This window comes from Pungitius pungitius, chromosome 4 (assembly GCF_949316345.1).
Source record: "Pungitius pungitius chromosome 4, fPunPun2.1, whole genome shotgun sequence".
Classification (NCBI taxonomy): Eukaryota; Metazoa; Chordata; class Actinopteri; order Perciformes; family Gasterosteidae; genus Pungitius; species Pungitius pungitius.
Genome location: NC_084903.1, coordinates 19790822 through 19818519, shown reverse-complemented (window position 1 = coordinate 19818519; position 27698 = coordinate 19790822). Strand labels below are relative to the sequence as shown.

At 46.4% G+C, this 27698-nt stretch overlaps 1 protein-coding gene across 7 annotated transcripts in view; it reads right to left on the bottom strand.

Annotated features, from left to right (window-relative positions):
* The window catches only part of chd9 (chromodomain helicase DNA binding protein 9), a 55107-nt gene that overhangs the window by 15761 nt on the left and 11648 nt on the right, over positions 1-27698 (bottom strand). For 5 of the 7 annotated variants that reach the window (XM_037490371.2, XM_037490312.2, XM_037490321.2 and 2 more), the window contains exons 3-16: positions 18709-19109; positions 10988-11093; positions 9300-9446; positions 8926-8994; positions 8720-8775; positions 8221-8338; positions 7853-7939; positions 7480-7617; positions 6729-6850; positions 5369-5612; positions 3433-3609; positions 3113-3256; positions 2015-2270; positions 1511-1721 (exon numbers count right to left, since the gene is read on the bottom strand). In XM_037490371.2, coding sequence (XP_037346268.2) covers positions 1511-1721; positions 2015-2270; positions 3113-3256; positions 3433-3609; positions 5369-5612; positions 6729-6850; positions 7480-7617; positions 7853-7939; positions 8221-8338; positions 8720-8775; positions 8926-8994; positions 9300-9446; positions 10988-11093; positions 18709-19109 — 2276 coding nt within the window. Of the gene's footprint in view, positions 1-1510; positions 1722-2014; positions 2271-3112; positions 3257-3432; positions 3610-5368; positions 5613-6728; positions 6851-7479; positions 7618-7852; positions 7940-8220; positions 8339-8719; positions 8776-8925; positions 8995-9299; positions 9447-10987; positions 11094-18708; positions 19110-20885; positions 21109-27698 lie in introns of those variants that run through there. The other 2 variants (XM_037490354.2, XM_037490330.2) reach the window with 2 other exon arrangements.

Genomic DNA, 27698 nt, shown 5'->3' with positions numbered 1-27698 from the left:
GATGCATGTGCGATATTTAACTGATTGAATACCTATTTGGCACATCTGCACTGTGAACTTTTGCACATGCACTGACAATAGTTTCGCACTTTCTTCACAAAACTGTATAAACCAGTTATATTATAAATATTTATTGTATCGTTTTGGATGCATCATTTTGTTACGAATGCCTGAAAACGGCAATACGTCTGTTCTGATTTTGATTCTAAACATGATCAAAATGCTGATCGTTTGTGTTTTCCTTTTAAGTTTGATTTAGTTAATTAACCGTCTAGCAACACATTTTTACCACAGGTCTCATGGAGTGTGTTTTAAATTGACCCGAAACCTCGTTTTCATTTTGCTTCCACTTCCCCACCTGTAAACTGTATCCCAAATTAATAGATCAAACGGTTTCTACAAGGAGTGGCGATATCCTCTTTCATCCTTGTGTTCCTTCCCATCCCCTCCCACAATCCGACCCCATGACCCCCCCCCCCCCCCCCCCCCCCCAGGGCGAACCACTTCCAGTCAGGAGAAACCTCACAGAAAACCCAACTGGTCTAAATATAGTGCCGCCCTGGGGGCTTCTGTAACCTGCTGCTGAACCCTGTCTGAGGTCTGTACTGAGCACCACCCCACATGTTGACGTTTTACTGCAGCTGCTTGTGGGGAGACAGGAAGGGGGGTGGGGGTAGGGTGGGGGGTGGGTTGGGTTGGACACCAGAGCAACGATATTATCGATGGAAAACCATGCCGGGTGTCAGGTTCAGACGCTCACGGCTAGCTGTTAGCCTTTGGCCATTATAGTCCTAAATGTTCCTGATCACTGACTCCTTTTTCCAGCTTCTCATGGGACTTTTGGGGATTATTTGTGACACTCTTGACACAGACAGAAGCAGACATGCAGAGAGGGAAGCAAAGTGAGAACCCCCTTATTATCATAGCAATACTCACTCTAATTACAGACATACAAATCATACATTTTTTTGAAAGAGAAAAATAAAAACTAATTCCAAAAGTCCCCATAGGAGCAACTGCTCAAGTCAATTTCCAGGCTCGACAAACAGGTTAAGTGAAGTGGAGACTTTATTACTCACACTCATTCCTGTGGGTAATGCGTGTTTGCATGTTGCATGCGACTACACTACCTATTGTCTAGTGCATGCTTATGAAACCTTACAGCACCTTTCAGGCCCAGACCGGATTAATGGATGCAGAAATGGACGGATGGATGTGTTGATTCATTTGATGTGTTGAAATCCCAGGCTCCATGTCTCTAATGCCTGTGCTGCAGACTACTCTCAATGGCAGTTGGCTGTCGTGTATTTCGTGCTGGGACACGCCACCATGGGCATACTGACCCTAATCATTTGCAGTGATAGGAGAAAGATCGTGCTTTATAACACGTGTCTGACTTTACAAGTTGGAACAGCAGCAGCAAAGTCAAAGTTTAATAAGGTCAAGAGGATAGCGAGAGTGCTTTTTTCATCTCAAAGACAATAAACCTGTTCTCATCCGTCACCATTACCTTCTCTGAATGAGGTAGTCTTCCAAGATGTCAAGGCAGCGCACCATCTGGGAGAAGATGAGCACCCTGTGCCCTCCGGCCTTCATCTTGGGCAGCAGTTTGTCAATGAGGACCAGCTTCCCGGCAGACTGCACCATAGCTTGCAGGTGAAAGTCCATTGCAGTTGGGCTATACACCTCCCTGAAGTCCTCTAGGATCTTCTCCTCTGCTCCTGCGATGGCAAAGACATGGCTACATCAGCGAGTATTTAATGCTTTCTCTGAAGTACATGGAAAAATAAAATTCAGAAGAAATTACTTTTCTATGTCTAAATGCCTATTTGTCTTTTGAGTATCATATCATATTCGGAGTATACAGGGGAGCAGGGAACCAAAAAAAACCAAAAAAAACAGATTCACTGCATATGCAATATCTGTTCAGGTCCTAAAGAAACATTACCCGCATGCAGAGTCTGACGTCTGACTCGAGGTATGAAACTATACCCTTAAAAAGTCGCCAACTTGCCTTTAATGAGGTAGGGATGGTTGCAGCACTTTCTCAGCTCCATCATGGTGTTGACCAGGTTGGGCATATTTGCCTGGCCAGCTCCTTTAGCCAGGAAGGTGAAGTTCTTCTCGAGGATGGCACGGTAATATTTCTTTTGAATGTTGGTTAGCTCAACCTCGATGATGGTTTCCTCTTTAGGAGCCAACTTCTTCTCCACATCCTCCTTCAGGCGACGCAGCATCATGGGCTTCAGGATACCCTGAAGCTTCTGTACCTGTGGGCCAAGAGATGAGAAGATTATTGTAGTTATATTCAGTAACTGTGGCTTGTTACACATGCTGTCTTTGCGCTGGTTCTGATTCAAACCGAAACAGCAATGCCGTACACATTACAGGAAATGTTTGCTTCAGGGAGTTTTTCCAAATTGAGAATTATCTATTTTATTCAATCAATATGCATTTGATTTCAATGCATAAATCTGACGAATATTTCTCTGTGAATTTCTAATTTCACGTCACGCAAGTCCTCATCTTTTTTTCATATTAAAATTTAAGCTTTAAAACAATGATACTGAAACGTAATTCCCAGATGAAGCATCACAGCTTTCTCAAAACTACCACATTACACATACGGTCCCTCGTCTAAACGTCAGTTATGATATGTAAAACTTTTACTATGAAATGAACATCACTAGAAACAAAAAGCCAAAAAGCAACATGTAAACGGAAAGGTTCAATGCCCCTTTCTTGTGAGAAACTGTGTCGATACATAGTCCAACAATGAGTGTTATAATACTCAGTCATCGTTATCCACCATATGCTGCGTGTGTGTGTGTATTTTACAAAAAGTTGCTGTGGCCTAGATAGAAAAAGCCCCTCTCATCTGTACCAATAAGTCCTTCATACCGCATCTAAGAAACAATGTTTATTGCGAATCTCTGAAGTAAAAATATTTAATACTAGAAATGTATTTTTTATTTTTACATACATCATTCTTAAGGTGACCAAAACAGCACGAAAGGCTTTGACAACATTGTCTGAAATGATCCTGCGACATGGAGATTTCTGACAAAACCGAATCTATGAATACTGTCATTTGTTCTATTCGCCGGCTCACCTGCTCCTCGGTTTTGAGGTCTCCGAATTCCTGCATGAAGGTGTTTTCTGAGGGGAAGCGAGCTGGTTCCAGGAAGTGTAGCAGGCTGAAGAGCTCCTCCACCGTGTTCTGGAGAGGAGTGCCGGTCAGCAGGACCTTATGCTCCTGGAAGGGAGCATGCACAGGAGGAGAATGTTTTAGTTTGATCATGTAACAACACGCTGTAGGGAAGGAGTCTCGACACTTAAATTATACTAGAAAGTCAGGGTTTAACAATGCACACATGGAAAAAAAAGAAGTGTTTTTAGTTTCATCTACACGCAATTAGATGGTTTTTGTACCAGGTTCATGAGCTTGAAGCCCTCGAGCAGCTTGCAGTTCTTGTTCTTGAGGCGGTGGGCCTCATCGATGATGACACAGCGCCACTCGATGGCGTTGAGTTCGGGACAGCCTCCCAGGATCATCTCAAACGTGGTGATAACGGCCTGGAACCTGTAGCCCCCACGCAGCACACGGCCCTTCAGACAAGGAAGGCGAGGGGGTGTCAGGCAAACCGTTGGTTTATGTACAAAACAAATATTCATTATTTTAGAACAGGCGACATTTCTGTGTCTGTGCATGGGAGATCACGTCTGTGGAGGTTTTCTGAGAGAATATAATGAGGACGTAACAGAAAACGAGTAATTTGCAACCTTGGTCGATAACCCATGAACAACATAGTTGTGATGAGAACACTAACACATTGCAGTGTAAAACAAAGCAAAAAAAAAAAAAAGCTGTCTGTGTGTAGTCTAACAGTTTAGCTTTGTTAGCCATTCATCTTAAAATCTGCCAGATTTTTGTAAACGGAGCTGCTGGCTGAGACAAAAGGACCCGTCCTTTTTAGCGAGTATGCACACGCAGGCCTTATTGTCATCACAATATTGTAACAATACATGGCACTTTGCAGCTTCTCCTCATGCGGACACCTGCGAGTAGGTGTTTACGCGGTTTGTTTATTTGTTGGGTTTTTCGGCCCGGGGTAGGCTTCTCTTTACCCCGCCTCTCCATTTGTATCCATCGCCTTGACAACAGTCCTCGAGGGACACCGAGTTATCCGATAAACCCCCCCCCCACACACACACACAGCCGGCAGACTGCTGTACAGGAGCCTCTCTCTCTGATATGCCTGAGCGGCGCTGACAGAGCGCGCTCCCCTCGGGGGGCTGCTGTGACATCACAGCCTCGGAGACAGCCTGGTGGCGGCTCTCGCTCGCCTTAATTCCTCCTACGGTTCGTCTGAACACTAAGAGCCTCTAACTGCCTGTTGTGACACATCACATGGCCTGCCAACCACAGAAAGCCTCTTCCCAAGGCTCACTAACTACCCAGCAGCCCACTTACCGTTGGGCACGTGCCCGCTCCTATGAATCCTCTTATACGCAACGTTAGTACTGTGAACCACAAGATTCTGGCTTTCATAAAAAATGATGTCAAACCTCTGCCGCTATTCGTGTGTAACGGATGGTAGACTCGCAATGTTTTGACACGACCAAACGGCAGAATCAACAATGGCACGGAAAAAGACGTTTGCTGTTGTTCCTTTGCTGCCCGCTCTCCTCTGTTCCTGCCTTCTCTGCGTGCTTTCAGCCTCCCGCGTTAAACATGGCGATCACGTTCTGCCTGGATTTTCAATACACAGCTCCTGTCGCCGTATTCAGGGCAGGCATCTTGTTTTCAAACATATTATTCGATTACTCCCAGGACTTCATGTTGATGACACAGTGCTGCTGTTCTCTAAAAAAGCAGCACAGCGATTATTTTAATCAAAGTAAATTGCTGCTTTCCAGGCTGAAGGTAAACACAGCGAGGCTGCTTTCTGCTCATCCGGGTTTTTTTGTTTTTTTTTAAAAGGAGGACCATCAGGTATGTCCGGATGAACTAAAAAGCCTTTCAATCCTCACAATTCCAATTGTGTCAGGTATGTGAGGGCCGGCTGAATGCCAGGCTGGGTATCTCCGAAGGATTCTTGCCCTGCTCCTCATCGCTTCTCTCAGCCCAAAACAATTACTGTGTTGACAAAACACACAGACTAGATGACCGAGAGCGTTCATCTTTGTTAAGACAACAGCAACACCTATAACCGTAAATCTAAAATGTATGTAATGTCTACAAGAAGTTGGTATTCAACCAGACGTTTATGTTTTTTTTAAGTTCTTTTTGTAGGGTCTCAGATTGTATATATAGATGTAGTAAGAACAGGGCCATAATAAAAATGTACAATCCGAGCATGTTTACCTGTGCATCCCTGAAATACATCTCGTATTGTTGGAGCATCTGCCTGCTGACCATGCTTCCGTGGTAGACGATGACATTGACGTAGGTCCAAGTACGGAACTCGCGCTCCCAGTTGGCAATAGTGGAGAGCGGGGCAATGATGAGGAATGGCCCTTTAATGCCCACGCGAAGGATCTCCTCCAGGAATGTGATGGACTGGATGGTCTTCCCGAGGCCCATCTCGTCGGCCAGGATGCAGTTCCGTCTGACGGTGTGGAAATGACAAAGGGTTAGCAAAGAAAAAGGAGAGCGAAGGCAGGGGTGTGACAAAAGGTGATGAACCATTTACAAATCAACACTTTTGTGAAAACTGTACCACATGTGTGGACTCCTTACAGCATGTGTGGGGGATGTGCATTATTCTTAAGTCTGACTATGAATCTGAATGATGCGTTGTATTCCCAGTGTGTTAATTTCTTTGAATGTTCCAAAATAAAAAAAGTGGGGTAAAAAAAAAAAGAAAGCAAAAATCCCAAGATACTAAAAATATAAAAAGAAACAATGGAGGAGAAAACGACATAATCAGCGATAATTACAGACCCGAAGAGACAAGATCCAAAATAATGGCAAATGCAACTGCCTCCGCTGCGTGGTGTACTCCAGCAAACCATTTATTCAGCTGTCCAGTGGGTGGGGGTATTATGTCTTGATGCTAATTGCAACTTGCAGATATTCCCACTGGCCTCTTAAGCAGCTCTCTACTTTTGATGAATCTCTCTGCGTAGGCATACAGTCCTGCATGCTCACACATGAAGCCAATTCCCAGGGTTAATGCAGACACACACACACACACACACATTTCGTACTCCAGATGAAATGTGCAGCACTTCTTTTGCAGTTGTATGCAAAGAAAAGCAATTGCTGTTGCAGCCGGAAATCTGACTCTCCTTCCAGGTCCAACCGATGAATGTGAATACAGTCACACCGTGGTCAACAAACAGGAGAAGGATTCATTAATAATTATGCAGTCAGAAGCAGATTGTAGCCAAGTGAATTTGACTTTTTACATGTGGGATATAGCTTGATTGAGTGCTAATGGAGTTGCATTTAAGTCTATTTTTCTATTCTACATTGTAAAAAATAGGGTTGAATAGGTTGAAATAAAAATAATCTTCTCCTGGAAGTGATTAACACATAATTACAAATAAATGGATTCATATGGGAAATTAATGAATTATGTCAGTTTGAAATATGTCAACAAATGTTTCCTTCTCTCTGCAAACTGAGCAGATCACCGTGTTTCCACCTGGTTCCAGTAGAGTCCCATGAATTCCTTGCAGCGCTCCCAGCTTGTAGGTGTGTGCAAGTACGTGAAACTGACCTGTTGTACCAGTTGAAGAGGAGCCAGTTGACACCTTCTAGCTGGTAGTCCCTGAGGCTGTTGCCGTTTCTGTATTCCCTCGACTGTTCCCTCTTCTTCCACAGATTGGCCGGGGGACGCTCCTGAGTGACAGATTTCAAATGACAAGTTAAAAATCTGCATTTAAAAAAACAACAACAAAAAAAAACATTTCAACATTTACATTTTGAGTCAAGGGGGGGGATCTCAGGGGCGGTTTAGAGAGGTGAAGCCGGCGAGCGAGTGCTGACGTTTCCTAAAGGTCAGGCGGGTTTCATTGTATGTGCGAGGTTCGCATTTGTATCAATTCTGGTAAAACAGTGTGACCTTTTCAAGGAGGTGACTCCTTGAGTAAATATAACCAGCATAACAATCCTGAAGAGACTGATGAATTAGAATCAAAAATCACAAGACAAATGGGGGGGAAGTTTGGTTCTAAAAAGGGTTTGGCTAAAAAGGTGGTTTCTTTCTTCCTCTTAGCTCTAATCTTAAATCATGAATGTTTCCTGGTAAAGACAAATGTGATGTTTGTATTTTCTATTTTACAGCGGAAACATCATTCACTGCTCTTGAAGTGTATTGTGGAGTACCCATTTTGTGCACTCTTCTGTATGAGTGTTTTCAACACTTATCTTCCTACCACTTCAAAAACACCCATCAACACAATAAAAACGTGTATCGAACGGAAATAAACGCGGTGATGACCGCGGAACGCCGGTGGGCCTGGGCTTACCGTCCTGCGCAAGTCTGGTTTCACTGCCTGCAGCTGCTCAAACTCCTCGATCTTGCTCTGCTCGACGTCGTCCCTCAGCTCCCAGGTGCTGTCCTCATAAGGTAGAGAGCACCACTTCACCAGGTAGTAAACCACCTCCTGCAGAAGCCAGGGCGAGAATTAGACTAGAGCGAGGCCAAGCTCTGCTTTTACAATATTAACAAAGGCTGCAGGGAAGCCCGCTAGGACGGCCTCGGGCCCTTCTGACATACAAAGGCATCGCTGGAGTGAAAAATATAATGAAAAAAAAAAAAAAACACATAGTAAAACAGGTGCCGCCACGTAGACGGATAAAACACACGCACGCCACGGATAGCGAGGGAATATGCTTTACCTCTCCCGTGTCTTTGTCCTCACAATACGACACCTCCAGCACTCTGTCCACCTCCACGTAGTCCGGGTTAAAGGGGTCCTCTTCCATCTGAGAGAGACACACAAAGAAAGACAGGAAATAAAGGGAGAGAATGAACCTCACTGCCCACTCGCCATCTGGAATTCGAGACGGCTATCACTACCGCAGCGAGCCGAGCCGAGGTATTCAAATATATATATATATATACGCTCGCAGATGTGTCTGCCCACGTAGACCAAACACAGGCAGTAAATTAAACAAACGCACAAATGCTAAAATACATTTGTTCCGCGTAATAAAGACGGTGCACGCTACACAGGACGTGCACGGGAAAAAATACACAGCCTTACATCTGCAAAGAAGAGCGCCCTCTGCGCTTGTTTCAACTTGAAACGTTTGATCTTCTGCTGAATCCTCTTGTCCTTCACCAACTGCTGCTCGGTGGCCCACTCGCAGTGCAGGTAGGAGCTGATAGCGACACACACACACACACACAAACACACACACATTCAGACTATGGTGAGAAACCCTGAAAAAAAACACGTTCTGAAAAGCATCTGGTGAATCTGCCGAAGTCCCCAGGTGCGATCTGAGGCAGCAGATGTGGTCATAGGGATTCTTATCTGAAACGCTGTGTAAAAAGTCACACATTTGGTACAGCTTGTGCGACAGTCTGTAAAATCCTTTTCATCGTTTGGGTGAAAACTGACTGAACGCTATGTTGGTGGATGACAGATCGCCTTATTCCTTAGTGTTAGAGTATTATTATTTTGGAATACTTCCGTCATGGTTCATAAGGTTATTCATAACAACAGTTTCTGATTTAAAACAAACTGCAAGTGAACTTACTAGTTTTTGTACTTGACGAAAAACTCCTCCCCTTCGACCACCACTCCTGGAGAGACCTGTGGAGCGTTTAAAAATGATTACAGACCAACTTCCAGTTCATCTTTGAGCTAGTTATTAGCGGTTTTATGCCATTTCATTAAGTACACTTTGAACTTTGATTAAAAACAAAACAATGAAGAAAAAGCAGGTATAGAAACGGCTCCCACCTCGTTCTTAATGATGCGAGAGGACATGATTTTGTCAACAACGGCCGCATCCTCTTCACTGGGATTCTCCTGCGAATGCAGCGGACACCAAACATTTAACGACAAGTGCCGCTCCCTAGTTTCCTCGAGCGGCTAATATTTGCGCCACTACGCAAAAGCAAGTCCTCTTTCGACAATATTCACGTGCGTCATTGTTAGAAAACGAATATTCTTCGCGCGGATTCTTCGTAAGCACAGACCATTATTGAAATAACATTAATGATTCATCAGCGACGGAAGTGGTGAGTCTCTCTGCGCTCCATTACTCATGTCTCCTCAGACACATTTAAACGCTACTTCTAAGCAACGTGGGAGTTGTAGGCAGAACTACTTACTACAAAGAGTTGAACCGCAGACTTGGATGCGGCTGCAGCGTTGGTTTTCTTGGCTTTGACGATGACCTTGACCTCGTCATCGGACAACCTGGCCTCCAGCTCTTCGGCGTATTTCTTTCTCTTCACCTGGCGATTGGATCGCCTCTTCTGGGAAAGGCCGAGGGGAAAAGTGTGAGGAAACAAATTTACGACACATTCAGTTGATCTTCATACCTCGACGTCAATACTGGAAAAAAAAGTTTATGCATGGTCAGTAAATAAGATTTCCTTATTTTACATGTATATTATACCAATGAAGCACCACACCGCTCTGACTCATCATATATTGGTGTAATCCATCATTTCGATTCAACAAGTAGCTCTATCTGTTGATACATTTACAACATTTCTTTAAAAATCTTTTCTGAAACACCCCCCCACCCTTTCTGCAACACGAGTGCTTTCATATCGGCCTTATTTCTACTCCTTCCTGTCAAGCCTTTATAATTATCATATGTGTGGGCTGCTGTATCCTTCAACAATACACAAGCCCCTTCTGATGATATAATGTAGTTAATTAGGAACAAATGCCACTGAGCCAAAGTTAATTAAGTATGGAGTACAATATCTCCGTGGAGATATACCCTCAGATCCCCAAACCCGATGGTGACCAGAAGCTCAGCACAGCCAAATCTCTGACGTAGTGCTGAGCCCGAGGTGGACATGCTTCCTTTTTTTGTTGTTGTTGTTTCTAGCTGCCAGACATGGTGCTCTGACTTCCCAGGATCGTCCCAAATGAGTCCTCACGGACTGCATCCATCAAGGCAATGACCAGCCTAGTGAATGGGAGGGAAAAGGGGGGGGGGGGGGGGGGGGAGGGGGAGCCGAGGGGACTGCAAAGTCACTTCTCATCCCCAATCATTCAGACGTGGAAAATATCTACTGGGACTCAGCAGAAACCAAAAGGGTAAAAAAAAACTGATAAATCCAAGGCTGCCCTTCTGTGTGGAGTTTGCACATCATGCAGATAGCAGCGGGGTTTTCTCCGGGTGCTCCGGCTCCCCCCAAAGACACGCCCATTAGGTAAAGCGATGACTCTAAATGGGTGTGCACGTGAGCGTGACTGGTTGTGCGTCTCTGAGTAGGCCCTACGTGGGAGATTTTTTATTTCTCTGGCTGCTGTGGCAACCATTTCCTTGTTGAATTTAGGTGTGTGCGGGGCAGACCACTGTTGGTGCTCTGACCTAAATAATGCCGAGTTGTCTCCGATGTCTCCGTCATCAACTCAGATAAGCGTGTGTGTACTTGCGACAGCCACCCACTGGATGACCCACAGAGTCAGTCCAACAGGACTTTAGCTAAATCTGTGAAGCCTCCCTGTTGGCTCACGGAGGAACCTCACCTCGCTCAAGGCCTTGTTTCATAAGGTCAACAGACAAAGATCAAGAATGTGCGAAAGTTTTCCTTTTTTTCCCCCCAGTGGTGTGAAGCTTCACGTTTCATCATCACAACCTCATCTAAAAAGGAGGCGAAGGAAGTAAAACTCACCGAAGAGCTGTCTCACGGTTTAGGGTTAATATTCTAATACGATTAAGTGAGATGAGATACACTGTACGTATTCCCAAGCATTACCGCCCGAATTAGAATAACAACGACTTGAATTGTAGGTGTATGTGTCAGTTGGCGCGCGTGTAAATGCCGGATCTTACGGAGTCGTCATCTTTAGCGGCGTGTCGAGGGTGGGGGGCATCGTCTGAATCCTCCGAAGACTCCGGCTTTCGCTTCTTCCTCTTCCCTATCTTGATGACTATTTTCCTGCGGGGAGGGAGAAGCACACCATGAATATGAATGATGAGACAAGAGCTGCTGAGTGAATTCATCACAGTAAGGACAAAAGCAACGTATTGCGGACAGTCTTCAGGCATTTGAACCGTGTAACGACATCAACTCCAGGTTTAGGAATGTCTGAAAATGGAGACTGTAGAAGGGAATAGTAAAAAATGAATGTGACAATGGTGAAAAATAGCCTCCACTGCTTGAGCAACAGACTGACTCTAATGGACTATAAGAGAAATAAGTGACAGTGGTCAAACTAATAAGCAGCGGGTTACAGACATGTTTTTTCATGCCATTATATGCTGCACATCATAATTAGGCCAAGATGTTTCCCTTTAAGCTACCATGGCTAGCTTGTGGGTGTTGAAATGATCACCATGGCCTAATGCACCATTGTAGCACCAACACAGACTGCTGCGATGTGATAATATCAGGAGCTCGGATTGCAGCAGATTACACAACAATTCAACTTTCTTCTTTTTTTTTTGTTTTGTTTGCCAGTGCAAACTCTCTCTTTTCGCACCAAGTCGCGTATCATTTCCGCAACCCTTCCGTATACATTCTCACCACACATCCACACACTTCCTATCGCGCGCCTCTCCACACATTATCTCTTGGAAGCCACCACAGGATGCCCGAACCGGGGCTCGTTAGCGCTGCTATCAAACGGGGGGGGGGGGGGGGCACGCAAGGACATCTTCACTCTCGCGAGCGCGTTTTCATAAACATAAAAAAACCCAAAAAAAACGCAAAGCCTCACAGCGCAGGCACACGCGGCGCTCCGTCCTCCACACATGAGAATCTGTTGCAGGAGCGGGTACGTCTCCGGTGAGGAGGACGTCCCGTTGGGGCTCCTTCACGCGAGATCACACGGAGACTCGTAGCGAGTGTGAACCAAAGATTCCCACGCTTGCCAATATCTTCTATTGTTAGCAAACCCCTACTTCTGTTAGACAGCGAGTCGGTGCTTTAGACACTGGAAAGGACATCAGCGAGACAGCCTGTTAAGACAGCAAATCAGATAGTTGACCATTTGAACGAAAGACTGTCTTGGTTTCTAATCAAATTAATGTATTTAGATGTGTTTAGACTTCCTAATTTGGGCGTCTGGTCGTGTTTCTAGCAGCAGCAGCAGCATCATGGTTTACCTCCATCACAGACTCCACTGGACAGCTTTTACATTCCCTCATACCACAAAGTAATCACCGTAATAACACAACAGTCATCCACTAAAGTGCCTTCTGAGTAATACCAAACAACATGAGCTACAAAGAAAAAGAAGAAAAAAAAAACACATCTCTTTTAAGAAAGGGTGACTTCAGGGCAGTTTAAAGTTTGCAGTAGCTGTGCCAGACCCATCTACTAAATAATGTAATCATAGTCTGCAAGTAGAACAGAGACACACACACGAACACACACCTATTCTTATGTGTGGAACGTAGAAAACAGATCCTTCCAGCAACGCTGCTGAATAGCCGTCCCTGCCCCTTCTAGATGATATTACATTTCATAAATCCTCTTGACAATGACACTTTATGGTTGCCATGCAACATGCCCTTGAGAGTAATTTGGCCATGTGGGCGGCAATGGTAATGGTGATGTCACTTCCTGTGAAAAACAACACCAGCACATGTCCACTGACACTATGAATGGTCAGGATATGTGCAGAGTCACAGTGACACAAATGTGAAAAACCAACTAGCTGTGCAAAATAGAAGAATTGCAGAAAATAAAAACAAAACAAGCTTTTTGTCCACCCAATAAATGCTGACTGGGATAAGGGCGAAGCAGAATACCAGTGTCCCATCAACTGGCAGCAGTTAAGCAGCTGAAAGCATCTAACAGGGATAAGCAGCTCTCTGATCCTCATATAGAAAAACCTGGAGTGTGAAATTTGATTCTTGAGGGCTGTGAAATCATGGAGTGAGCCAGAACAGGCCGGGCACGTCGATGGTGAGGTGGCTCATGAATACTGTATTATACTGTACAGTACGTAAGCTAGGGCTGCAAATTGCCATCAGATCCGTTTTTTTTTTTTTACTATTCTTGAAACATTACTCAAAACAGATCCCTTTATCAGCAACATTGGTTGCATATTCTTTGACATAAGACATAAGTAATGAGTGTATATTCCTTACACATACGTCACATCTTAGTGATGGTTACAGCCCGCTCAGCTCCCGCTGTGGCTGATACACAAGACCACCCGGGAGTTCACTAGCGCCAATGCTAATGCAAAGCCTCCCTTCGCCTTGGCAGCCTCGCCACAAGGTGAAATAGATTTTCTCGAGTGACAGGGAGGACTTAACCCCTTACAAAGAAAGCGAGGCGTGAAAGCATTTAGTTGTCCTCTCCTGGGTCAAGTCTCAATGCCAACAACTGAGGAGCCAAGGAGCTTTCGCTCAGGCAGTGAACACTGCAAAGGAACCCGAATCGGCTGACCTTGAATCATATGAGAGGGATCGCAAAGACATGGTTGGAAGGCGAAAAAAACACTCCGACGAGCTTAAGAAATGCAACTGATAAGAAGTTGACACGATAACCTCTGTTTGCTTCACAATAGTTCGCACCACCTGCAGAATGCTGCCTGCACGACACACTGAAAATGAACTCAAGAGTCCGATTCCGAGAAGTTTGTTTTAGTTATTTGAAGTTTATTTGCGGAAGGCGTCTCCTCTCACAATCCTGAAGCAGGAGCCAACCTGCCCCGAACCATGGAGTTCAGGCCCAACCTGTGGTCAACCAAAGGAACACATGAAACCTCGTTGTCAGACCAGCTTTACCCTAACGGTAATCACACTGAAAAACCAGGCCCACACATTTAAGTACAGCATACACCCGAGGCGGATTCTAGAGGAGCCCATTTAAGGCCTCACCGGTTTCGCAGTGTACTTTGACTAAGAATGCACGTCGGTTTTTCCACATGCATGCATGACCTGCACGTGAGGAACTACCGAAACATTAGGGGGCTTTGTGAAAACAGACATGTTTCTTGTGCAAACGAATGACAACACAAGGAGGAATGGATTTGTCACCAGGTGAGCGTTTGTTTGAGAAGGCGGACGCGAGGACACCTCCTCTCGTGTCACTATTCACACCACCTCCTTTTGTAAACATGCAATTCCCCTTGGATGGTGCCGGCTGCTCCTAATGTTTGTTTACGGATGGAGGGGAGCGGGAAGTTTTCGCCTCCCCACCAGGATTTAGAGAGGCCGTCCTCCAGACATAATCGTGCATCTGAAATTATCCTACAGCTGCCCCCGATGTGACATCACAGAGTGATCCGTGATGCTAAGCTACCCCTAGCTTGTCTCTCAGAGTGATGGGCTAGTTTCTGTTTGAGGCTTGCTTAGCTCCCATCCTGATGTGCCAAATAACCTCCATGCCTCCCCCAGTGTTGTCCTGCCCTACTTGGCATACCGCCACTGGGAGAGTGTGTGTGTGTGTGTGTGGATTTCATTTTAATACAACCAAAGTGTGAGAGCGCTGTGCAGAACCAGGACTGCAATGTGGCGGCATTTCAGGGACCCTCCTCGCCTTTAAGAGCGTCTCCCAGGGAATTTATGATGGTGTTTGACAGGGAATTCTTTAAAACTGCTGTTAAGTATGGTGTGTGTGTGTGTGTGTCTCATCCTGAGGGGCTTATTGAGACGGTAGTGCTAGTCCTCTACAGGAAATCCCTCCCTTCTTATGAATGGAGGGCTATAATCTCAGTGCGTTGGAGCACACAACTGGAAACAGTAGTAACAGCACCAGCAAGCCTCTCAAAAGACAAACACTGTATCAGCACAGTGCACATGGACACACAGGGGATTTCTGCTTTAATCTGCAAACATCAGAAAAAAAATGTGCAACCCACATAAACACAGACACACAGAGAGAGACACACAAACCCCAACCGGAACGTGTTTACTAATGACGGCTAACTCAAAGACCAACCACACAGACGCCACTAATGTGTCTCCACATCCCACACAAGCACACGTGAACATGCACACGTATGCACCCTGCGAGGGATTAAGCGGGAAATCACTCAATTAAAAAAACAAAAAAAAAACAGCTTTAACGCTTCCTAATGAAAAAGTGAGGGGAGAGAGATTAGGAGGCTTGCAGGCAGGCTGTGAAATATGAACGGCTATACGCTGCTGCATATACGCTAGACTTAAACCTCCATTTTCTATCATGTAATTGATCTCACGAGCACCATTTTGTTTGATATTTTCCTGCTATCCTGCTGCTTTGTTGTATCAGCATATTCGGAACATGCTCACAGGCAACACCGTGTGCACGGCTCTGAGGAAGAAGCAAATTTATATAAGGAAAAAAAGAAGGAAAAAAAAAAAAAAAAGGTAAAGGAGGAGGGGGAGGGAGGGAGGAAGCAAAAAGGGAATGAGCGGCACAAAGTGCTTTCATCTGATGATTATGGGAGCTTATTTTTCAGCAGGTAGGCCGCCTAAAAAAGCAGATTCCAGCACAGGCAGAGCTGTGATCAGTCAACCCTGGACTGTTAGATAACACGCGCCTCACCCAAGGTTAGATTTGGGAAATAGTTCGATACTCGCATTTAACCATTAGAAGATCTATCAGTGGCTTTGCTTGAGAAAAATGAAAAAAAAATGCTGCAATGCTAAAATTCAAAAAATGTACAGCAATATCTCAAATAAAAATGGATCGCTCCTCTCAGTCCATGCGTTAGTTATACAGAGAATACCCTGTGATCAACTACCATAGATAAGACAGACGAGCAACATGATGAATTTCAACTCTTCAAATTAACGAGGCCATTCAGTTAGTCAAATGATACATGGAAGACCTTAAGCTGCAATATAAAAAGGTGCCACCATCTACAATTACTGCTTTTAAGTAGAAACGAATATAAACATTTTTATTTTTTTTCACACGTGATTAGTAATTCGCCAGATCTCAGATCAGGGCCCCCTCTGGATTAAAGCACTTCAATCCCCCCCCCCCCCCCCCCTTTTCCTGGGTACGTGGCATGCTGCTAGTACACCTGCCACGGCGGCTGGTGAGTCCATATTTTATTCAGCTGCTTTCTCATCAGGCAGACTGATTTACCATGTGACAATGTGACCCCCCCCCCCCCTCCCCTCCCCAACCTGCTTGCCAAGCGGATGGTGGAGGAAGACAACGCATGTGATCGGGACTCTCCTCCCAGTACCAGTCTCTCTAATCGACTCCAACCTTCCAACCTACGTCCCCTACCTGACCCGTGCAAACACCGGTCTCTGTACATCAAACCAAGAAATAAAAAAAATAAAAAGGGGGGGCGGACGCGTCTAGTTGCTCGTAGGTTATGATTGACAGGGATTTTTTTCGTACGAATCTTCAAACTACATCATTAAGTGCGGCCTCTCACAAAAGCTTTACTATGAGTATTTACCAGCTACGGTAAAGTCTTTATACCTCGGATAAAATAGTCACGCACAAGCCTCTCAGACAGAATTACACGTCACATTTCCACCAAGGAGAGATACATACGGAATTACTTTTCTCAATTAAAAACGATAAAAAGGGAAAAGCACACAGGCTCTGCGCTACAACCGAAAAAAGACCGTGGGCAGCCACATCCTAAAAAGGGCCGTGAAAGGATTCACAGCGTCAGAGAATTCAGATCTCATGAAGCGGGACAAACTAAATACTGTATGAATAAACTGCACCCTTTTAGATTTTATTATGCTTGATAGAATGCAGCACAGTCGGATGAATACAAACCAGGAGAGAAACAATCTAACCGTGTCTTAAAAACGTAAATTTAGAAACAAAGATATGGAGCCAGTCTGTCGTCTGACCGGACTGATTGAGCACAACAAGAAATAAGAATAGGAATTTGACATTTCAAAATGGCTGAAATGCATGACGTAATGATTGCTATTTAAAAGGTTGAGGCAATATTTGGCTCCATAAGAAGGTTACGTTACATGCTCCCTAATCTGATGCCTTTTCCTGCATGTCGGCCAAGTCTGGGTACACTGAATAAAAGCAGGTCACACAACTCGTTACTTTGGAACACAAAAGGACATTTACTGTGACAATTTTGAATGACAGGAGGCAGTTTGCATCGGATTAAAAGCTGCGCTCCGTCGCCATGGCTGCGAGGCGGCCGGGCAGGGAAACAACGACGTGGGCGTGCACGGCTAAGCCACGCGAACTCCAAAAGCGTTCCGTCTCAAAGTTCATTTAAATGATCAAACAGAGCTTTATTTTATGATCAAAACTGAGCGTGCTCAGTGGCGCCGGCAGATCAACAGTCCGTTTGGTTACCCAAATAACTCAGGAGGTCAGAGTCACCGGCAGCGACACCACAAACGCACGGCCAACCTGAGCTAAAAAGTTGGTGGTACTCTCACATCGCCATGATCTCTTCCTCAGTCATCTCCCAGTCTTTTGTAAAAAAAAAAAAAACATTAGCACTGACATCTTGCTCATTAGCACACACACACACACACACACCGAGCAACATTCATCGCCTGAAACAGCCCTTCTCCCTCCGCTGCAGCTCCTGTAATCATTGATCAACATCGCTGCCAGCCAGATATCACTGTAGACCATGGTCAGTGGCACAATCTGACATTTCAGTCTCCTGTTAGTCCCCCTTTTCCTTCAGCCTGCTGCCCCCCTCCCCACCCCCCCCACCCCCGTACACCTCCGCACGCCCTCCCCCCTCACATCTGCACCAGCTAATATTCCAATAGATTATGCTGGGTGTGGCTTATGGCGGTTAACCAGGGGGATGGGAGGCAGATCACGCTATCACGCTATACATCAGCGCTACTTTCTTCATGCGCCGTCTCACATGGAAATGCAAGCCTTTGTTTGCTCCCCCCATGTCTGCGCTGCTGACGGAGCCGGGGTTTATTGTTATGGCGTGCTGTAAATTTTGTTGGACTTTGAGCTTCCATCTTGGCAACCATGCACGAAACCAGTCGGTACGTGAGCAGGCAGAACGAGTCAACAGCCAATACGGGTGCAGGCAGCAGGCGAATGTGAGCGATTAGACGGAGTGAAACGTATGCATCGTTTAACATGGCCACACGCTTAACAATGCAATTTAATTACTGAAGTAAAAATGCTTGGATCGTCAGCTCAATCCCAACAGACCCCAACTTGTCCTCTATAAAGAGATTGATTTTGTATTTATAGTAAGTTCAGATTGTATTCATGGTGCCCTATATAGATCTCGCGGAGAGAGCGACGTCCTTGAGATCCAGCAGCTCGCCCGGATGAAAATGAACAGCAGCAAATGCGTCCTCTCGGGTTGAACATTTCATAACACCAACATCTTATGTCACCAAAAGTCTCAAATGTCCCCCTCAGGCCTTTACGATCAGGTTTTGTTTTCTTAGTATTTCGCCCAAAAGTGAAAACACGGTGTTGGCATTTAATAGCTCGTCTTGCCAGTACTTTGTTACAATCAGTCTGCATTTGGTAAAAGGATCTGAATGAATACCGTTAACAAACAGACTTATTCTCCCCAAAGTACGATATCGAATCGCTTGTTTTGTTGATACATACACACACACACACACACACACACACAAACAACAAGTGACGGTGCATTTCACTGACTACGTACCCAATCTTTGCCTTCCGGTTGGGCTTGGAGGAGGGCACGATGCAGGCCTTCCTACTGGCCTTTTCCTTCGGCCGGGCCTTGCCGCTTCCCCTCTTGTGCTCGCGCTTGCGGTGCTTGTGCTGCGACGAAGAGCTGGGGAAGCTCTCCGGACTCATGACCCTGGGGATGTTCTTTTCCCCGCGCTGCCGGGCCTTGGCGATGGCCTCCGATATTATCCGATTAGCCTTCTCCTGCTTGTCCTGCGTAGCCAGCTCCATCTGATGGTGCGTCCTCCGCGGCGTCCTTTTCTCCGACGAGGAGCTGGACGAGGACGGCGAGGAAGAGGACGACGAGGAGGTGCTCTTCACTGGGGGGCTGAGGACCCGAACTTGGCTAACGGGGCCATTTGTGTTCTTTCGAGGCTGAGAAAAGAGGGAGAAGTAGAAGTTTTTTAAAAAAGGGTTTTCAAATAATTTTCAAACATTTACAAGCATGATGTCATCTATTCTAGATGAAAACAACCGAAGCTGCCGAGGTGTATGTGCTGTAGAAGGAACAAGTGGCACAAAGAAGTGGTTATGAAGTTGGCAACTGACCTTTGAAGAAGGGCTGAGTGACTAAAGCTGATGTCGCGCAACAACAAGATTTTGTTAAGTTCACAAACAAAACACCAAATCAGGCGCTTCAACCACATAATTGTGCATTTCTCCACACATGAGAGGAAACAAGTCAATTCAATGATGTGCGATACAGTGGCACAAAAAACATTTATTTTCCTGATAAAGGGAACACGTCTCAGTGTTTTGGGGGGGGGGGGGGGGGGGGGGAGTGGGGTGGACCTGCCTCGCTCTACATGAGCCTCACTTCAACTCTCAGCCTCCTTTGCCGTCCTACCGGCACACCTTCCCGCCTGAGGATTCCTTCAGAGCAGTTGGAAAACTCCAGGAGCCCCGATACCAGTGGAATCGTTTTTTAGGTGCCGCGTGGTGTCGAAAAGGAGGTCCGGGTAAACACTGGCTCAGCGTGGCAGGGGCTACGGCGAGCGTCACAGACACGCATCCTCCAGCCCGGGCTTAAGCATGACAATATGTAAATATATTAGATGGTGTGACTGCGGTTATGCTGACACACAAGTGTCTTCTGCTGGGCCTTGAGCTCAGCGCAGAGGAAAACCCAGAAATGGATGACCTAATCTAAAAATGTGCGGATGTCTACATGGCCCCGGCGCGGCGTGGTTGCGCTTTTCTTTTCTTTTCTCTCCTCTCACTGCGAGCTAAATAAAGAGAAATAGCTTGAACCTCGCCAAACAAAGTGGGGGGAGGGAGTTGAATAACTACCGTTCCATTTGGGGAAGGGGGACACACACACACACACAAGCTGCATTATGATTCTCACGTGTGCAACACTGCTGAGGCTATTAGGTGGAAATGTACTGGATCATGCTGGAATGTTCTCATTCAAGTTCATGTTATTAAGAAAAAGAAAGAAAAAAAAAAGGGGGGAGGGGTTGAAAGTAACGCTCAAGAGCGGAAGAACATGAGGGCACATGAAGGGAAGGAAAACAGGCTTCCATCAGAGAGAGGAAGAAAGAGAACAGATAGAAATGCACCAAAAACTGCGAGCACTGCAGCTGTGCAATACATCTATAAATAACTTAAAATTACGGCCTGCCAGCACTGCAGTGATTTCAACCCCTCTCGCAGCAGCACGTCGTCCCCTGGAAACGGCGGGGACCTTTTACAGCCCATTTGGGCTCGGCCCTGCGTTCCGTCACTCTCACCCCCCCTCGTTTCCACGTGTGGTGTGCTTTCTGACGAGTGACAGGCTCAACTCACGGACTACACACACACACACACACACACACACACACACACACACACACACACACACACACACACACACACACACACACACCGCGCGCTACACACACTGTACACCAGCGTGGGAAAGAGACGTATGGAATGAATAGAAAGTGTGTGTGTGGGGGGTGCCTTGAAGCGAGTCCAGCACAGTGAAGCAAATGAGCATGGGGGGGGGAGAAAAATAAAGCAGCAATGAGATCAAGATGGCGGCAGTGCAGCAGGAGCCAGTAGCAGAGGCGGTTGCTCAGTTCCTGCCGGGCCCCTCCCCCTCCTCCTCCTCCTCCTCCTCCTCCTCCCCCCCTCGTCCCTCCTCCTCCCTCCCAGCAGCTCACTTACCCTTCCTCTAGGCCTCTTCACTGTAGACATGGTGGAGTTTCTCTTTTTCCTTCCTCTTTCCTCCCCCTCTCCGACCGGCTGACAAAAGCCTTTCGCCGGGTTCTTTACTCTCGCCGTGGCTCGCTGGCGCTTTCTCTTACTAAACACACACGCTCTCTCCCTTCCCCTTTCAACAGTCCTTTTTTTTCTTTCACTCTTCCTTGAGCGGCAAGTCCCCCCACCCACCCCCCCCGTCCCCGTCCTCCCCCTCCCCTCCCCTACCTCTCTCCTAGTCGGCCTCCCCTCCTCCTCCTTCTCCTTCTCCTCCTCCCGGTCAGCTCTTCTTCCTCCTGAGGCAGTGTGAGCGTGCCGGAGACCTTCGTCCCCCCCCCGCTCCTCCTCCTCCTCCAGCGGGCAGTGCTCAAGAGGAGCGCATGGGAGCTCTCTCTCTCCCCCCCTCTCACCCTCGTTTGTCTCTTCACAGGGTGATGCGGGAGCAGCGCTGTGGGCGGTAGAGGAGGTGCGTGGCAGTCCAGGAAGCTCTCATTCTGCTGCTGCGTGCTGCTTCGCCGCCGTCCGGCTTCACCAGAGTCTCCCTTGCTCTCTTTCCCAGGGAGCGTGTGTGTGTTTGTGTGTGTGTGTGTGTGTGTGTGTGTGTGTCAGAGTTGCCTTCCCCCGGCTCCTCTCTCCTCCCCTCTCATTGATTCCTCTTTTCCGCCTGCCTCTCGTACGCGCTCGCCGTCCCTCGTTTCGGTTTCTTGCTCTTTCCGCTGTGCCGTTTCCCCTTTTTCTCGCGCCTACGGTGTCCTTCAGCAGCCAGGATAAGGTAGGTTACTCCTTTTATTTACCACAAAAGGGGCTTTTGTGTCAGCTCGCGTGCTTGTTTGGGCGGTTGTTTGTTTTTTTCCTCCTTTTTCTCTCCCCCCCCACACACCTCCTGCTCGTCTCTTTGCTCGTTCTCCCCCCGCTGCCCTCACCCTCTCCCTGGCCGGGGAGCGTACGCTGGGCTCGGGAGTCTGGCAGGCAGAGCGGCGGAAAATGAGAGCACAAAGCAGCGAAATGCATGAGCATGAATATTAGAGATGTCGTTAAAACCCAGACTCGTTTTCCGCTCTCTCTCTCTTGCTCGCTCACTCACAAGGTCCCCCCCTCTCTCTCTCTCTCTCTCTTTGTAAGGAAGTAGGCCAGCAGATGGTGCTAGCAGTTATTACATTAACTTTCACAACTTAACCCCCAAAGTACTGGATTACATACACAAATTGTCTTTTATTTTGTCCCCACGTAGGTTACTGCCAATGAGTAAAATGTGGATGAACAAGCACAAGGACTAAATCCTCAAAAAAAGAATGAAAAATGCATTCCCAACAACAAACTGCACACACAATGTCCATCATGGAGAAATGAGCTCTGTGACATGATGTCCCCCAAACCTGACCAGGACCATGCAGCCGGCGCTCTGCTGCGTCTCCACTGGTGAGTTCAAGCACTGGCTTAGGTCAAGGCCGGGTCACCCTGCTACGAGCCTATCCCATGCAGGAATTAAAACAAAAAAATGTGTGCAACTCAAGCGACGCTTCCCGAGCCGCCAGAACACATCTAGGATCAGCACGACAGCCTTTCGGGGGGCCATGTGCCCACCGGCAGGCACATGCTATCGGGGCATAATTCCCCGATAGCGCCGCTGGCCCGAGGCTCCACTGGCACTACCGGGCCAGGCGTTGGTTCCTGACAGATACCCCGTCGGCTGTTATTTCTTTATTTACGGCGCAAAATAAGCCGATCGGCGTCTTTTCCCAGGCAACGCCCCGTTCATTTTCATGCAGCGACTATCCCCACCCCATGTCTCCCATACCTGGAGCAAGCAGGGGGTTCTGCCTTTTGACACCACGTCCGTTAAAACACAAAAATAAAATCCTAATTTGTTAAAGATGACTAGGCTAAGGTTACAAAAAACACAGTAGAGCATCAAGTCAAAGCTGCCATAATGTCTGATATACAGATGCAGGGTGTGTTTGTATGCTCTCAGCCAATAGCAAACCACACTACTTTTTTGTGAGTTTATCCAAGTGGTGTGAATTACGGGGGCGAGCGTTTGTGTGCTACAATATGGCTTTACATTGGATGTTGAACCGATAACCTAAATAAAGTCATATGCAACTGACCAACTGGAAATGTGTGGACAGCTTTATTCAAAATGCGTGATGTGTGTGTGTGTGTGTGTGTGTGCGCGCGCGCAGGTACAGGAGGGGGAGGCAGTGTTTTACATTTTACAGCTTTATATCTCCTTTAGAGACAGACTCGACGGCAGTGTGCATAACGTAACATCAGTCATTTACAAGCATTTTCAGCAGCCATCAAATCCGGCCGCCGTGCTTCGGAGTTTGGACTCTAAAGAAGAGCACGCAGGCGCCGAGAAGCTCAGCAATGGTGTCCCAGCCAAGCTAAACAAATCCACTGTCGGATAAGGCTCACCAGGGTACAGCCCCTCGGGGGTTAGCGAGGACTACAAACACAGACGGTGCAATGGGCCTTAACTCAAATGGCCTGCGTTGTGGCTACTGCCTACGCAACCATACGGCCTGTATTTCCACTGCAAAGGCGGACAAATGACGGACGTGGCGCCTGATTCACATAACCTTTACAAAAGAAAAAAGTACGTGGCTGTTAATGAAACGGTCTGCCGGTGTACGTGTGTCAAGACGGCAAAGAAAGGAGAAATAACCCTCCACACACGCTTCAACAGCCACGTAGCCACTGCTCCACGGCCACTAAACAGTTAAGCTCTGTGCGCGAGGGTGATTGGCTTACTTTAGTACGGATGAAGGACGGAAGAGGAGGGGGAGTAGAGGAAGGGGAGCAGCTGAGCTGGTGAAAGGCAGCAGGGGGTGGGGAGTGTGCGTGTGTATAAAGAGAGAGCGGTAGGGTGGCTGCCGAGGCACAGGTGTGCGTCTCTGAAAACTCCATTACTTCCTCATCAAAGAGCATGTATTAGTGCGCCGCGTCGCTCATTTCTCGGGCCCCGCCACCTTCAGAGTCTCCACTAACCTAACGCACCATTAGGGAAATGAGGGCCCAGAGCTCGCAGCGGTCTGAAGATGACACGACGGCGAGCACCCACTGGTGCCTCAGGGTCTACAGCCAGCTGCTGCCGACACCGACGCGCGCACGCACACACACTGAAAAGCGTCGCCAGCTGGAAACATGTCGTTAATGGAAACAACATCCATGGCGCACCGCAAATAAGGCCTTTTGATCCACTTCTGCAATGGTCCGGTGCTTATATCGGTTATAAAAGCGGGAGCAATTAAGGGGTTTTGTCAGACACAACTTGCATAATGCTAAGTGTCCTTGAGCAAGCCATCTAATCCACACAAAATCACGCATACTGTTCTGGAGCTGACCTTGTTACGATTATTTTCTTTTACGTTGATAACATGAGCTCAGAGTGTCTCGCCAACACCTCTCATTTTCGATTATCTGCACGTTAAGCATATGCAAAACATTATTTAAAAAAAAGCTGCCAGAAGTTGCGCCAACGGTCGCTTATTGTCTTTGATCTATGGCCAACAGTGGCGGGCCTAGCTGGGCCTTCTGTGCCAGCTTACTACAGTTGAATAACCTAATAACCTCATTATGATGCAACAGTTACAGGTTATTGTTTGTTTTAGGAAGACACTTCATATTCACATAACACTGTGTAAAGTGAAATAAAATGTTACACGAAGCTCAACAACTACAAATACACTAACTGCAGACACAAATGCTTCATGGCAGGATGCTGTGTAATTAACGGACAATGCATAATTTATCAATTTAATTAACTCAATGACAAAAGCAAACCAACAAGAACCCGTCACGTATATTTACAACGAAGCATGACAGGGCCTTCAAATATAAAAATAACAATACTGACTAACTTTGGGCAGAATCTGATTGGATAAAAGCTTCTTTTAAAACAAGCCTCACTTGAAGCGGAGCAACAAAGGAAGTCAGGAGCTTAATAATGACAAAATAAGCTAATGGGGAAAATAGTCTATTTTTTTTTTTTTTTTTTAAATCGCTCTAACTTTTTGATTCTGTTTAAGCCAGCCGAGAAGACTTAGCTGGCCCTGACGGCCCACCACGGAAGCCCAATAATCCTTCATGTATAAAAATCACAATGATCATCGATCAATTCAATTAATTAATTAACAACTGAAACAAAAACAGTCCTGGCCAACACAATAGTGACGCATGGTTGCTCTGGATTGCTCTCGTCCATCAGACAGGCGTGATGGCGCTTTGACTTCCAGAACTTAAGTGTGCTGCAGCGCTCACAAAGTATCAGCCTATTAAGCGAAGACATTCTCCTTGTCTGGAGGATTGCACATAAACGCTGCATCCTGGGAGTCATTCTGATCAGTTTTCATGACAAGAAGAGTGGAGACTTCCCCAAAGGGGTTTGTGTCCGCGTATAGTTTAGTATTTATTACTGGGAAACATAATATATTGTTTAGCTCCCAGGATGCAGCCTTTATGCAGCTATACAGACGAATTTTAAAGAATCAGAGATATTTAGAGAACACTACGTGTTGGATGTCAAACCAATCCGGGGCCTCTTCTACATTTTTACCACAAAATCCCATAATAAATAATATAAATTTAAAAAAAACTGGATTGGCTGCCTTTCCACACCCTCTTGAAGACGTCGCTCGGTGCTGCTGCCCGTTTACTGGGAAGTCCTCATCTGCCCCGTCACCACATCTCAAACCTACACCTTGGCTAATGAGAAATGGATGGCACCGCCATGTTTACGTGCAAAACGATTAGGCCCTGGTAATTAGGTAGAAGGCCACGAGCCACTTCTCAGGCACGCGTGTGTGTGTGTGTGTGTGTGTGTGTGTGTGTGTGTGTGTGAGAGAGAGACACCGGCGGGGCTGATGAGAAAAAACACACGTGATGCACAGCAATGCTTCCTTAAGCAGTTGAATAAAGCACAATGCATACATGATCCGTTATTTAGGTCCAAGAGTAACAGTAGCTGGGACGAGCGTTGTGCCCTCCAAAGAAGCTGCTGAAGGTCCGACGGAGTATTTTTATCACTACAGTCCGGTTGGCTACACTGTCACAAGAGCCTTGCCGAGCAAGAAAATGAGTCTTCACTGATGAGGGGGACATGAACACATACCAGTGATGCAGTTGTGTACTTTCTTTCCTACAAAAACAAGTTAAAAAACAGACTATTGATTGCGAACTACACACGCTCATATTCAACAAGTATACAGCGCGATATATCAAAATTAGAGAATAAGGCAAAAAATGTAAAAAGAAGAATCAAGCAAAGCACATGGCTGATAACTGTAATTATTTCAGAGGATACAACACTGCAAGTGTGGGTCCATCTGAGACAAACACACACACACACACAAAGCTCAAAAGGAGCGTCATTAGAAAGATCACAGTCGTGTGCAGCGTTTTGTATTTTGTACCTCGACAGATGTGATGCAAAACACCGTGTTTACTTCCCTCATTCCTTCAACACGCACACACACAAGTTAATTCTGTGCAAATAAAGCAATTAGCCAGCTAGATACAATTAACCGGGCGATCAAGCGACGCGTCTCACCACCACAGCCCCGCTACGCTCCCAATCAACTCCAATCCAACAGGCTTTAACAAAGACAACCTATTAGCTAGCGGTTATGCAGTCCTCTAATTGACACCGTTATTTAATCAAGTTCGGCACAGACAGCCATTCCTGTGCGGCTAATGGAAACGTTCCGTGTGAAGTGTTTCAAGTGCAGCCTGTTGGAAATATTCATCCTGCTAGGACAGAAGTCAACACTAGGGGGGGGGGACTGGAAGGAGATTGTAGAGGAATGCTGAGCAAAGACAGAAGACGTCTAGCATCAGCTCTTGATGCCCCTTATTTCCGAATCTGTCAGGGAAAATACAAGGATGGATTTTTTTTTTTAATGTGCGGAAAGAGGACGTTTGACGTCTGATACAGAACACAGCCAAGGCCCGACTGTGCCATCTGGCACAATGTGGGAGAAGTGCCGGCAGGGAATTCAAACCGGAGCTTCAGCCAGTTCCTGTACCTACAAGTCTCTATTTTAAAAACCGATAGCACTGTGTGTGCACGCGCTACAAAGCGTGAGCTTTGGCAAGAAGAATTATACATGCCAGAACTGCCATAGTGGCTCCTTAGTGGCTCCTTTTCAATTAATTTAAGCAGTCAAAAGTTCAGCATACAGTACATTCGGCAGGTCAAAGGTGAGCCAAGGAAGCAGCACATGAACTGATGGAGGGCTTTTGCTTCCCAGATCTCAGCAATTAAATCAAACAACACTCAAACTTACGGTTAATATGGCTGATGTTGCAAAACAAATTGAATAAAACTTTGAACTACTTATGCAGTCTCCTCAGAATGCATTCTTAGAAATGACACCTTCTCCCAATTACCAGTGACATGGGCTTGAAAGCAGCACAGGTGGCCTCACAAGTAGTGACATGTCTGCAGATGCTACATGAGTCACCCCAGAGGAATTAAATCTCTTTTGCATGTCGAAAACCCTTTCTATACTTTAAATGATGCGTCACCGACTCAATTGGGAATCGTCCCCTTTAAGGCCGTTCTTCCTTTTGGGCTAAACTGTAGCCGCTCTGAGTAATGACGCGGTGCTCTCTGAATCAGCGAGACGGCACGGCGGGTCAGACACCACGCAGTGAGGTGATGCTGAACTGTGCACAACCAGCAAGCCGGATGATGCCACTCATTAATGGGAACATCGATGCAAGCCGAGTACAGCGAAGGTCCCTTAGGAGTTACATTCATATATATATATATATCTA